This window comes from Sinocyclocheilus rhinocerous, unplaced genomic scaffold, assembly GCF_001515625.1.
Source record: "Sinocyclocheilus rhinocerous isolate Xijiao unplaced genomic scaffold, SAMN03320098_v1.1 scaffold1488, whole genome shotgun sequence".
NCBI classification, from domain to species: Eukaryota; Metazoa; Chordata; class Actinopteri; order Cypriniformes; family Cyprinidae; genus Sinocyclocheilus; species Sinocyclocheilus rhinocerous.
The window spans coordinates 909,667-922,261 of NW_015633542.1; the positions used below are offsets into that span (position 1 = coordinate 909,667).

Here is a 12,595-nt window from a genome sequence, read left to right on the forward strand (position 1 = left end):
AATAAGCTTTTATTTTTATATTTTCAGTTTTTATCGTTAAGTTTCTATAATTTTCGGATGTGCTTTTTTCAGGTTTATTTAGTTTTTTACCCTTTATTTTCTAAATATTTCTATTTAGCTTTAATTTATTTTTATTTTATTTTAGTAGTAAATTTACTACTTAAACTTATTTTATTTCAGTTAGTTACCCAAGCCAGCATTTCTAATTTTTATTTTTCAAGTTTTTCATCTAATATTTATATTTTATTTCAGCTTTATTTCAATTAACGATTTTGAATCGTTTTAATTAGCAATAATAACACTGTTTGATGTTGCTCTTTTATGTACAAATTACAATAGTATAAAAAAGCACAAGAATTTATGTGAGAACCAAGAAGATTGCATATATAGTGAAATGTTATCTTACAAGTTAATAGATTTAAAAACAGAAATGCGCACATTTTTTATTTATTTTTTTTCTGTGTCTTGGTGGTCAATTAGAAGTCTTAGAGTTTATATTGACTCCTGTTGGTGGAAACAATGCGTTTGTGGAAATACAGGCCGATAAATTGCCTAATATTTGGTTGATCAATCAGGCCAATAACCATGACCACCAATTTTTTATTGCATTTTAAATAAATGTGCAAAATAAGCTTTTAAGTTTGCATGCAACTCATATGCATCAGCACTATATAAGCACTTTTTAGATATACAACATCATTTTCCGCCATTGAAAAACTCGATCAAATCCTATCACACGTCATTCAAAAGTACTATGCATTTCTTAAGAGCTAAAACTTTTGAACTGGAAAATGTTTCACCTTTGACACATTAAGAAATGTAATTATTTCAGCTTTGCTGTCATTATGACAGTCACGTGATATGTTTCTTTAATCACAAATATGCTGTACGGTAGTGTCGCAACTGTTTACTGAGAAAACAGAGCGAGCAGCAGCGAGACATTGTCTCTGTTTGTTTTAAACATTCGCTGAGTGCCACCCAACCGCAGGCGCCAAACCATCATTCACCTCGCTGCTGTCTGAACTGTCAGATTAATTAAAAAAAGTCTGCGTTTGAGGTCAATCGCACATGTACATGCCCACTCTTGTGTAATTGTATGAAAGCTCTCATTTTGGCTCTTATTTCACCATTTTGCTGCCCTTCCTTTTCCATCTTTGCTCCTGACAGCAGCTGCTCTCTTGATATTGCTCACATCGAGCGTCTCTCCGCCCCGGCCGACAGATGGAGGAGCCCTGAGGGAGAAACAGGGAGAAGTTTAGAGGAAGACAACAGCTTTTTGCTTCTTTTTGTCAGAAGCGACCTTACGGCAAGCGTGTGTCTTAGTCGAGATGAGAGCCAGGTTTTGGCAGCATGAGATGTTTATTCTGGTACCGCAGTAGCAGGGTTATTATCGATAACTAAAACTAAAACATAAAAAAAAAACATTTATAAAAAATATATAAATAATTATTTAAAACTTTATATACTTTTTAATATAAAAAAATGAGATGTTTATTCTGGTACCGCAGTAGCAGGGTTATTATCGATAACTAAAACTAAAACATAAAAAAAAAACATTTATAAAAAATATATAAATAATTATTTAAAAATTTATATACTTTTTAATATAAAAAAAAATACTTATTTTATTTCAGTTGCCAAGGCATAATTTCTCATTATCTTTTAGTTTAAATAGAAACAATAAAATAATCATAAATGAAATAAAAGTTAACAAGAACTAGACATATTTTAAACAGTGGCATTGAGATACTATTATAATTTTTATTAATATTTTAAATCAGTTTTTACTTTCTGTTTTCATTTTAATTTTAGTTAAAATGTTTGTAATTTTGTTTTTGTCATTTTTAATAGTTTTTTTTGGGGGGGGAGTTATGTATTCATACTTTTATGAATTTTTATTTCCATTTTAGCTTTAGTTATTTTAGCACAGTTAAACTAAATTAAAATGAGAAATGTTGCCTTGGAAACCAGCTGAAATAAAAAATGTATTTCAAGTAACGAAATTTGTTTTGTTTTAAATTTTTGATTCAGTTTTAGTTAATTATAAAAAACCTGATTACAAAAACTGATAAAAATGACAATAAACACAATAAAATGACAAAAACTCAAAATGAAAATTTAAATATATAAATAAACTCTAATTTTATACAAAAATGTAATAGTATATCAGTGATACTAAAACAACAATGTGCAGTAGTTAATGTGACATAAAAGCAAATATGATCATATTTCTCATAGACAGCAATAAGAAAAGAAATACAGACTTTATTATATGACAGGCACAGTTTTCTGCCCTGTGTTGACATGTTTCCTTTTGAAACAGGAAGTTGAGGCGGGTCATATATCTCAATCAAAAACCAGAGATTTCAATGCAAACTCCAAAATGTCTCATCAGATTCTCACAAATGAAAAGTTTGCCTATATGTTATTTTGCCTATATGTTTTTTCTTCTAAAGTTTCTACAATTGATGCTGAAAGGAAAGCGTGCAATACAATTTTCTCTGGGTTAGCAAAAAAGAAAAAAAGGTCAAGGTTACAAGGTCATTTGCGGTGTTTCACCCTTATCTTCTCTCATTTGTATTCATGCAAACTATTCCTACATGCATGTACCGCACCTTGCCATTACCAGACCAGAACAGAACGGGGACGGTTGCATTTCTTATATTTCAGGCACAAGAACAACCACAGTTTTTTCGGCCATCCTGAACTTCTGGCATTCAGAACTTCTGCCTGCGGTTTACAATGCCAAATTATGCCAGCCAGGTTGAAGAAGCAGGTTACACGTTGTTCTGTTCCAGGAACACAGTCCTACCGAGCCGGTTTATACAAACAAGCGTTTCACTGTTGTCTGTATCTCACAATTCTAATGATGTGTGTTTTTGGAAACCGCAGGTGCCTAGTCATTGAGAAATACTGTCCGTTCACCTTTTTTTCCTGTGCAAGACACGATTAGACATGAATAGCGCTTTCTGCATTCTTATGTTCTGGTTCCTTCTGCATATTTTTTACTTTGGAGATGCGTGATGTTGGACCGAAGCCCGGTGTGCTTTTTAGGTCACATATTTCTGACAAACAGGTCTGTCTTTTTCAGGAGAGCTGACAGCTGAACGCGTGCAAGCGGAAGTACGACGACAGACAGCCACAGGTCTGCACACTTCACACTTTGGATTTAATGAACTTCCTCTAGTGCATTCAGGGTGGTTCAGATGAATGTTTAAAGTGTTTCTTTTATTCACAGTAGCCACACATTGGGCGACGATTTTAGGCCATGTGAGTGATATTACATCTATTTTTATTCACACTGGGCTTCACTTGTACAATGTAAAAATATTTTTCTTAAAGGGGTCATATGATGCTTTTTTAAAGATCATTATTTTGTGTATTTGGATTGTTTTCCAATAAAAAATCTAAATCATCATCCTTAAAACAAGATGCATGCACTTAAGGAGCAGAAAGTGCAAGATAAAACTTGTTTTCAGAAAAAAGTGAATTTTTCTTACCCCAATGGCTGATACAAAAATAAACGGCTCATGAGAGTCATTCATTCCTGAATTGGATTCCACTTAATTATTCAAAATCCTTAATGATTCCATTAAGGAATCTTAGTTTAAACAATTGATAACTCATCAATTAGAGACCGGTTCATTTGTTTGATTCATTTAAAAGAACCAGCTCATACGAGTCATTTGCTTTTTAATTGGATTCCACTTAATGATCAGATTCCTTAACAGTTCCATTAATGATTCTTTTAGTACTTTCGAAGAATTGATTACTCATGGTTTTGAGATGTATGTATTTGAACAAACAGCACAACCAGTGGAGTTTGATTCATAAACAAATGACTCTCATGAAACGGTTCTTTTTAATGGACTGATCACAAATTAGCCTCATGTAAATCGATTAATCAGTTAATACAATTAAATTAATCGTGATAAATCGCATTCCAAATAAAGTTTGTTTATATAATATATGTGTGTGTGCTGTGTATATTTTGATGTATATATAAATACACACACATACATGTATGTATTTAAGAAATATTTACTTGTATATACTGAATATATTCATATTTATATATGGATCATATTTTGTGTAAATATATTTTACATATATTTCTTAAATATACACATGTATGTGTGTATTTATGTATACATATAAATATACACAGTACATATATATTATGTAAACACAAACTTTTATTTTGGATGCAACTAATCACGATTAATTGATTTGACAGCACTAATAAGCTCATAAGAGTAATTTGTTTAAAAAAAAATAAAAATCACAAATTGGACTTGTTAATGATTCCGATAACAATTCCATTAACGATTCTTTTCTTTTAGTAAATTTGAAGAATTGAAAATTCACGAGTTTGAGACAGGGTTATTATAATGCACCAAGGAGAGAAAAAAGGTTGTTATTTGAATAAAATAAATGTTAACTGACATAAATTAAAATCAAATTTGAATCAAAAACTTAAACTTATTTTATTTCCAAAGAAACTTTTCTCATTTTCAATTTGTATACCATGATGTATTAATATAAAAATAAAGCTGAAATAAAAATGTATAAAATTACAGTATATAGACATATAAAAAAAAAAAAAGAAGTTACAAAACACCAAACAAAATAAAAAAAAATAATGTTTATATTTTAATTAAATAAAAACACAACAAAATAAAAATTCTAAAACATGTTAGTGACAATGCTAGTAACTTGCTAATTATGCTAGCAACATGCTAGTAACAAGCTAATCATGCTAGAAACATACTAGCGACATGCTAGTAACTTGCTAATCATGCTAGCAACATGCTAGTTACTTGCTAATCATGTTACCAACATGCTAGTAACATGCTAATCACGCTAGAAAAATGCTAGCAACATGCTAGTAGCATGCTAATAATGCTAGCAACATGCTAGTAACTTGCTAATCATGCTAGCAACATACTAGTGATAATCATGCTAGCAAAACATGCTAGTACCGTGCTAATCATGCTAGCAACATGCTAGTTACTTGTTAATCATGCTACCACATGGTACCAACATGCTAGTAGCATGCTAATCATGCTAGCAACATGCTAGTAACTTGCTAATCATGCTAACAACATGCTAGTTACTGGCTAATCATGCTAGCAACATACTAGTTACTTTCTAATCATGCTAGCAACATGCTAATCATGCCAGCAATATGCCAGTAACAGGCCAATCATGTTAAAAACATGCTAATCATGCTATCACACATGTTATCAACATCTATGTAATCTATCTAAATTTTCAAACTTCAGGCTTTTACAACTACTTTAAACTTTCAGGCTAGGCTTTCTCAAGCCAACCTAAAGTTTGTCTTGACTAACTTTTTTATCTAGTTATTCTTAAGAGCTGTTTCGCTAACTACAACTCTTTGCTTTGACAGACCCGCTGTCCTCAGCCATGGCTGCTTACGGACAGACACAGTACAGCCCTGCGTTACAGCCGGCCGGTCCGTACACACCGTACACACAGGGCTACAGCATGACGTCCTACAGTGAGTGTCATTTCACACCCGCCCTACGTAATGCACATCACTGCTGACCTGACAGCTGGTCGTGTCTCTTTCTCTCACCTGATCAGATATTAAAACAGAAGATGGTTTGAGTCATTCACCAGGACAGAGCAGTCTGCTGGGATACACGTCCAACTTCAGCGGCACTCCACCTGCTCAGACGCTCTACAGTTACTCCACACACGGTCAGTGTCACTCACAACCGCCTCTGAAAGAGCCACATATTATCATTTCATGTGATAAAACAGCTTGGTAAACAATTTTGTCTACATGGTATTTTAGAGGTTGGAATGAGCAATAAACCATGCAATAAAGTATCGGAAATATGCATCCGGTCACTTTGCATGCAGAGAAAATAAGGACAAGTGGTGTGCAACTGACCTTTAGTCCCCCTTTCCTGTTAGTGCTTGATCTGCTGCCGCAAACATAAACACTGAGTGAATTATTGCGGGAATTATTCAATAATATCTGGATTTTCTGAGCATGTGAATTCAGTAAATATATCTAGTGGCCAAAAAGTGTCCATCGTAATTTACATGACTGTTCAATTACAAACAATTAAAATTCTCTATATGTAATAGGCTAACTTTAAAATGTAATTTGAAAAGGAATTTTAGTTTTTGAATGACTAATATAAATAAATTATATAAATATATATATATATATATACAACAAAAATGTGCACACTACTGTTCCTAGTTCGGGGATCTGTACGATTTTTTTTTTTTTAATGTTTTTGAAAGAAGTGTCTTCTGTCACCAAGGCTGCATTTATTTGATCAAATAAACAGTAAAAACAGTAATAATCAGAAATATTATTACAATTTAAAATAACTGTTTGCTATGTGAGTATATTATAAAATGTAATTTATTTCTGTGATCTGCAGCTGAATTTTCAGCATCATTACTCCAGTCTTCAGTGCCACATGATCCTTCAGAAATCATTCTAATATGCTGATTTGCTGCTCAAGAAACATTTCCGATTATTATAAATGTTAAAAAGAGTTGTGCTGCTTCATAATTTTGCGGAAACCGTGGTACATTTTTATTTTCAGGATTCTTTAATGAATAGAAAGTTCAAAAGAACAGAATGTCTTTACTGTCACTTTTGAGCAATTTAATTCATCCTTGATGCATAAAAGTATTAATTTCTTTACAAAAATAAAAAATAAATAACATACAGTCAGCCTGTCACTGCTACAGAAAAAAACTTGAGACATGGAGCTCAGAACTATGGCATGAATCTAGTGCAGCCATGTTGGAAATTGCTTACCTAACAGTCAATTATACAGTTTAGCATCATTATACAAACATATTTGACCAATCAGAATCGCATATCCCAAAGATTGTGTAATATATTTATGAAAATTCTAGTTGATAATATTTTAACTCGCAATACAAAAAAATACACATGGTTTTGAACATCTATGTTGGGTTGATAGTTAGCAAAATCCCCACAAACACACACACAGCTTTTCAGGTGCCATCTACAGTCGATCCCCCCCAACGCACACACACACACACACACCTGTTCCCCATTATCCGCGGTCTGGCTCCTGGCGTCAGGCGTCTCTCTCTGCTCTCTCAGGAGGTCAGAACCTTTCTCCGCTCCCCTCCGCAACACGCCGGCCATTGGAGGAGCGTGTTAGTGTGATCTGAGCGTCGGACAGCAGTCAGTCCCCCGTCTTCTGCCCGCAGTCCTGATTTTGGCACCGCAGTGTGAAATTGACCGCTCTTGGTCAAGGTCAAAGGTGAAGTGGCACCAGGCACGTTTTCAGGGTTAAAGGAACAGAATTATTTACTAGTCATCATCATTTACTCACCCGCATGTCGTTCCAAAGCCTTATGATGTTTCTTCCGTGGAACACAAAAGGAGATGCTTTGAAGAGAATTAGAGGTGCTTTTTCCATGCAGTGAAAGCAAATAGTGGCCACGGGCTGTCCAGGGACAAAACAAGGACATCAAGGGTGAAAAAGCAACATAAATGTTGATAATAAAGTCTTATAAAGCCATATGATAGCTTTGTGTGAGGCAGGGTTATTATTATCGTTAATGAAAATGATTAAAAACCTTTTTGTTCATTGAAATAAGCTGAATAAAAAAAAAAAAAACATCAATAGATGAAAACGTAAAGTTTAGAAATGTTGCCTCTGAAACTAACTGCAATAAGTTTAAGCACCGAAATGACTAAATGGAAATAAATAAAAATGAAAACTGAACTAAAACTGAAATTAATTTATATGAAATTATAATATTAAAAAATGAAAACTAATGAACTGACAAAAGTGCATAACAAAATGACTAAAAATTTAACTAAAATTGAAATGAAAACTGAAAATATAAACATTTTAAATATTAACAAAAACTGTAATAGTAACTACTATTCATGCCAAATGTGTGAATGATATTAAGTGCTACAGTGGAAGGGAAGATTTTCAGGGAATATTGATTTGAATATCAGTCTATTCTTCACACAAAACTGTTTTCAACATTGATAATAATCAGAAATGTTTCTTGAGAAGCAAATCAGCATATTAGAATGATTTCTGAAGATCATGTGACACTAAAGACTGGAGTAATGATGCTGAAAATTCAGCTGCGCATAACAGCAATAAATTACAGTTTAACATATATTCCTATAGAAAAGTTATTTTAAATTGTAATAAAATTTCACAATTTTGCTGTTTTTACTGTATTTTTAATCAATTAAATGCAGCCTTGGTGAGCAGAAGAGACTTAAAGTCTCACAGATCATAATGCACAAGACGTCTACTTCCTGTCTGTCTAATTAGCATAATCAATGAGTTATTAGTGCTTTTGCAGATAATATAATCTATTACGTATTACAGTGATTTACGGTAATTCATAAGCGTTCCGAGACATCATTTACTGTAAAATTGTCTGCTTGTGAAATGGATGCATTTCTAATGGGTCTGGGAAAACGCGCTTACTACGTCTCGCACTGCATCTCGCCGGTCTCGTTTGATTTATAGGCGAATTCCAACAGGAGACCCGCTGTAGCATGAAATAAATAACCCTTCTCCGGGTGCCAAAGGTCCTCGCGTTTCACCGCTGTGGAGAAAATCAGAAACACGGCCCCGGCGTTCGCCCACTTCCCTCTCTCCCCCTTTGAAGACTTTTTGCTTGCTTCCTTTGAGATTTCGAGCTGTTTTGACAGAGTCATTTATCTAGGGCAGGTTTCAGAAAGCCAACGAGCGGAAATATGAAGGGAATGAGACAGAAAAAGGGGAACTAGACAGGCCTGGAGAAAGACATTCAGACTCTGAAAGTCTGATAACAGAGACGGATTTGCTCTGGGCTCCACACTGCCCTTTCTCACCTCAACTGTTTTCGTAGTCATAAATCAAGCTAACTTTCTCTGAGTGCGTTAAACGTGTCTGTATTTCACCAGCCGTCCACAAGCCATTCCTCGGCCGCTGCCTGTCGTGTTTCCTGCGCTGTGTTTGTGTTGGATCGTGCGCTTTGGAGTGTCTTTACCACAGTCAGCTCGAAGTACGCTCTTAAACTAGATTTGTGCTTCTTTTCCAGGCGGCAACATTTCTTCTGGAATTTTCCAGGGTGCAAACAGCATCACAGGCTCAACGCCATTCAGTCCTACACAGCAGGTGGGTCAAATTAGGAAAAATGCCTCACGCAGCACCTTCACTGATGGAATACAGCCACCCTTGGAGACTGATATACTGTTGTAGCTTTGCAAAAAAAAGTAGCACGACTAAAATTATAAAACCATGGCATTTTTTAGTACATTACGGTATCATTTGACTACCATGGCATTTTAGCCAACCATTAATGAGTGCTACAATAGGGTTTAGATGGTCCAGAAATGTACAAAACGAGACATATTAAGTAGTATGGAGTAGTCTGAGATGATTCATTCATGTCATTGTCTCCATCAGGACTTCTCAACGTATTCTAGCTACAGCCAAAGTCAATATTCGCCATACTACAACACACACTACAACAGCCCCTACATCACAACCAGCAATATCGCACCCTCAGCCATCACCACGGCGATACCCTATCAGCACACAGATCATCCCGCTGTATCGACCAATCACAGCCCAGAATTACACACAGGTGAGCTCTATGGTCAGAAATGATGAGACTGATGTACATACGCAAGTATTGTTTTTATATTAGATATATGGAATGCTTATTAAAAGTAGTAAGACAAAAAAATATATGAAAAATGTGTTAAAAATATATATATACAGTGGGTATAGAAAAGAATCACCCCCCTTTAAAATAATCACATTTTGTTGCTTTGCAGCCTGAAATAAAGACGGACTCAGTTTTTGTTTTAACCAACTGTATTTACTCAGTACAACTTATAACATCCAAGGGAAAGATATATGCTTATATAAAACTTTCAAGACTATTTGCTTTGGTATTGAGATATTTGGTTGTATGTCTGTATATGACATGTCATCACATGTGTGTGTGTGTGTGTGTGTGTGTGTGTGTGTGTGTGTAACAGCAGAGTACCACACTCCCACGAGTCCTCTGACTCCAGGAAAGGAGCAGGAAGGCGCTCCAGCGAGACGCAGCTCAGATGGGAAGCTGAGAGGCAGGAAGAGGGCCAATGACCCCGTCCCCCCTCTGGACTCTGAGATTGAGGTACAGACGCGGGCCTTCACGGTGTCCCTTACACAACGCCTTTCATTAACATTCCTGTGCTCCGTACCGCAGGGATCACTTTCACATCCAACCTAGAGTTGTGCAATGATGTCTGGCAAAAACCTCATTCAACAATTTAAACGGACAGTTCACCCAAAATTAACATTTTGACATTTTACTCACCTTTTTGTTGTTCCAAACCTGTATGAGTTTCTTTCTTTCGAATGGACGTTTAGCACAATGTCCAAGTTAATCTTTTTCATACAATAAACATATGAGGACTGATTTACAAAAATGACCAAAAGCTAAATAAAAGTTTCAAAACTCTGCTAAATCATCATAAGTCACACAGGTTTGAACAAAAGATGACTGAAATAAAATGACTAATTTATGCATTCTTTGCTCTATTGATTCTATTGCATGTATTTCTTAGTTTTGTATATTGAAATATCGATATGTGTATTTGATTACCAGACAAAGAAAACTGTAAAATGTTTATGAACAATGGATACAGAGAGTTTGCCTGTCTGCCCATAAGCTGTGAAATGTGGCTGAACCGACTAAAATTATCAGCCATTATTATCATATACACAGCACTGAGATAATATGCAGTGTTTTTGGAGTAAATACTTTTCTTGACGAGTAAGCAGATTATATTTGTGTTCATGCTCAACGTGTGTGTGTGTGTGTGTGTGTGTAGAGAGTGTTTATTTGGGACCTGGATGAGACCATCATCATTTTCCACTCGCTCCTGACGGGGACATTTTCCACACGCTTCGGCAAGGTACAAACCAGTTCTCCCACTCACACCACTGAACTTTACACTGCTTCAGTTTTGGAAGACAATACTCTGTGTTTTATTCATTGACCTTTTTTTGTGGTGTGTGTAATTCTATTTAACAGTAACAGTAGAAACCACAATATAGTTATATGCTTATATACTTTTTGCCTTATATACATTACCATTCAAAAGTTTGGGTTCAGCAAGCTTTTTAAAGTTTTTAAATGTTTTTTATTCTCTTATGCTCACCAAGGTTGCATTTTTTTATCATAAATACAATAAAAACAGTCAAATATTATTAGAATTTAAAGTAACTGGTTTATATTTGAATATATAGTAAAATGTAATTTATTCCTGTGATCAAAGCTGAATTTTCAGCATCATTACTCCAGTCTTCAGTGTCACACGATCCTTCAGAAATCATTCTAAGATGCTAATTTGAGTTGTTCTGCTTAATTAAATTATTTAAAACAGATCTTTTGTAAATGTCATTACTGTCACTTTATCAATTTAATGCATCCTTGCTGAATAAAACTATTTCTTAAAAAATATTACTGTCACCTAACTTTTGAATGGTGGTTTATGTATCCTATATACAGCAGTATTTGTTCATATCACGTTTGTTTGATTTTAATCATTTAAAGCCCTAAAAGCTAGCAGAAGCAAAAGTCCCTTATGATCAGTTTTTCATAATAAATAGATATGTTCCACAGCTGTTTTAGAGTAACGTCGTCAGCAGACAGTAAATGCGGAAGAACTAAATGAACAGTGAAAGATATAATGACGCTCCTTCAGCTCCAGATTTGCTATTTGGCTGCTTTGATTTGAATGACGGCTCATGAACTTCTACGCAATCTCCAGGCAGCTGATGAGGAAACAATGGTCATGTTTCTTTTTCTTGGCCCACAATCTATTTTGAATTCCCACGATCCCTTGCGGATTTGACGTGACACATAAGAGACTCTGAGAAACGCCTGGCCGTCTCGAGCGCTCAGATCTTTTTGAGGACTGCAGAAATGTTGCCGTGACTAATGTGTCTAATTTCAGATCCAGGAAAAAGACTCCAGAATAGCTTATTACTGCGGCAGGAATCCACTAGAGATAGCAAATCAAAGAAAACATCCAAATGAAACTGAATTTGGGCTCGAGTTAAATAAGAACAAGTTTTGATGTGTGTCATGACAAAGCCGCTTACGGTCAGACAAAGAGCCGCGATTGCGTTGGCTCAGATTTCGCATCTTTAAGTAACAGGATATTTAACTCGCTTTTTTTATTCGTGCTTTATGTCAAAGCTATAAGCCCACCACTGTAAACAGCCTGCTTGCGCTGATTGGCCCACAGCAAGACTCGACCTACTGAATACAGAACCTCTCATGGTGTTAGCTAATGTGTTTTTTAAGCTGAGGTAAACGTCAGAGGTTATTGGAGGCTCTTTCCCATTAGGATGTCATTTATCCTTGGTGAATGTGTATGTACACATAACTTAACGTCTGAATATGCACATAAGTCTATGTGTTTTTTTCTCCCCCAATTAAAAAATAAATAAATGTAAATAAAAAATAATACAAAGTATATAAATGAATATTATATATATATATATATATATATTATAAAACATTGTATATATAAAATATA

At 34.8% G+C, this 12,595-nt stretch overlaps 1 protein-coding gene across 1 annotated transcript in view; it reads left to right on the forward strand.

The window, feature by feature from the left end:
• LOC107744393 (eyes absent homolog 2-like) overlaps positions 1-12,595 on the forward strand; it is a 35,086-nt gene that overhangs the window by 12,958 nt on the left and 9,533 nt on the right. Inside the window, exons 2-9 of the mRNA XM_016558020.1 lie at positions 3,092-3,145; positions 3,239-3,270; positions 5,414-5,524; positions 5,611-5,727; positions 9,091-9,167; positions 9,459-9,639; positions 10,040-10,179; positions 10,880-10,963. Of these exons, the coding sequence (XP_016413506.1) occupies positions 5,431-5,524; positions 5,611-5,727; positions 9,091-9,167; positions 9,459-9,639; positions 10,040-10,179; positions 10,880-10,963 (693 nt within the window). The 5' untranslated portion in view covers positions 3,092-3,145; positions 3,239-3,270; positions 5,414-5,430. The remainder of the gene's footprint in view (positions 1-3,091; positions 3,146-3,238; positions 3,271-5,413; positions 5,525-5,610; positions 5,728-9,090; positions 9,168-9,458; positions 9,640-10,039; positions 10,180-10,879; positions 10,964-12,595) is intronic.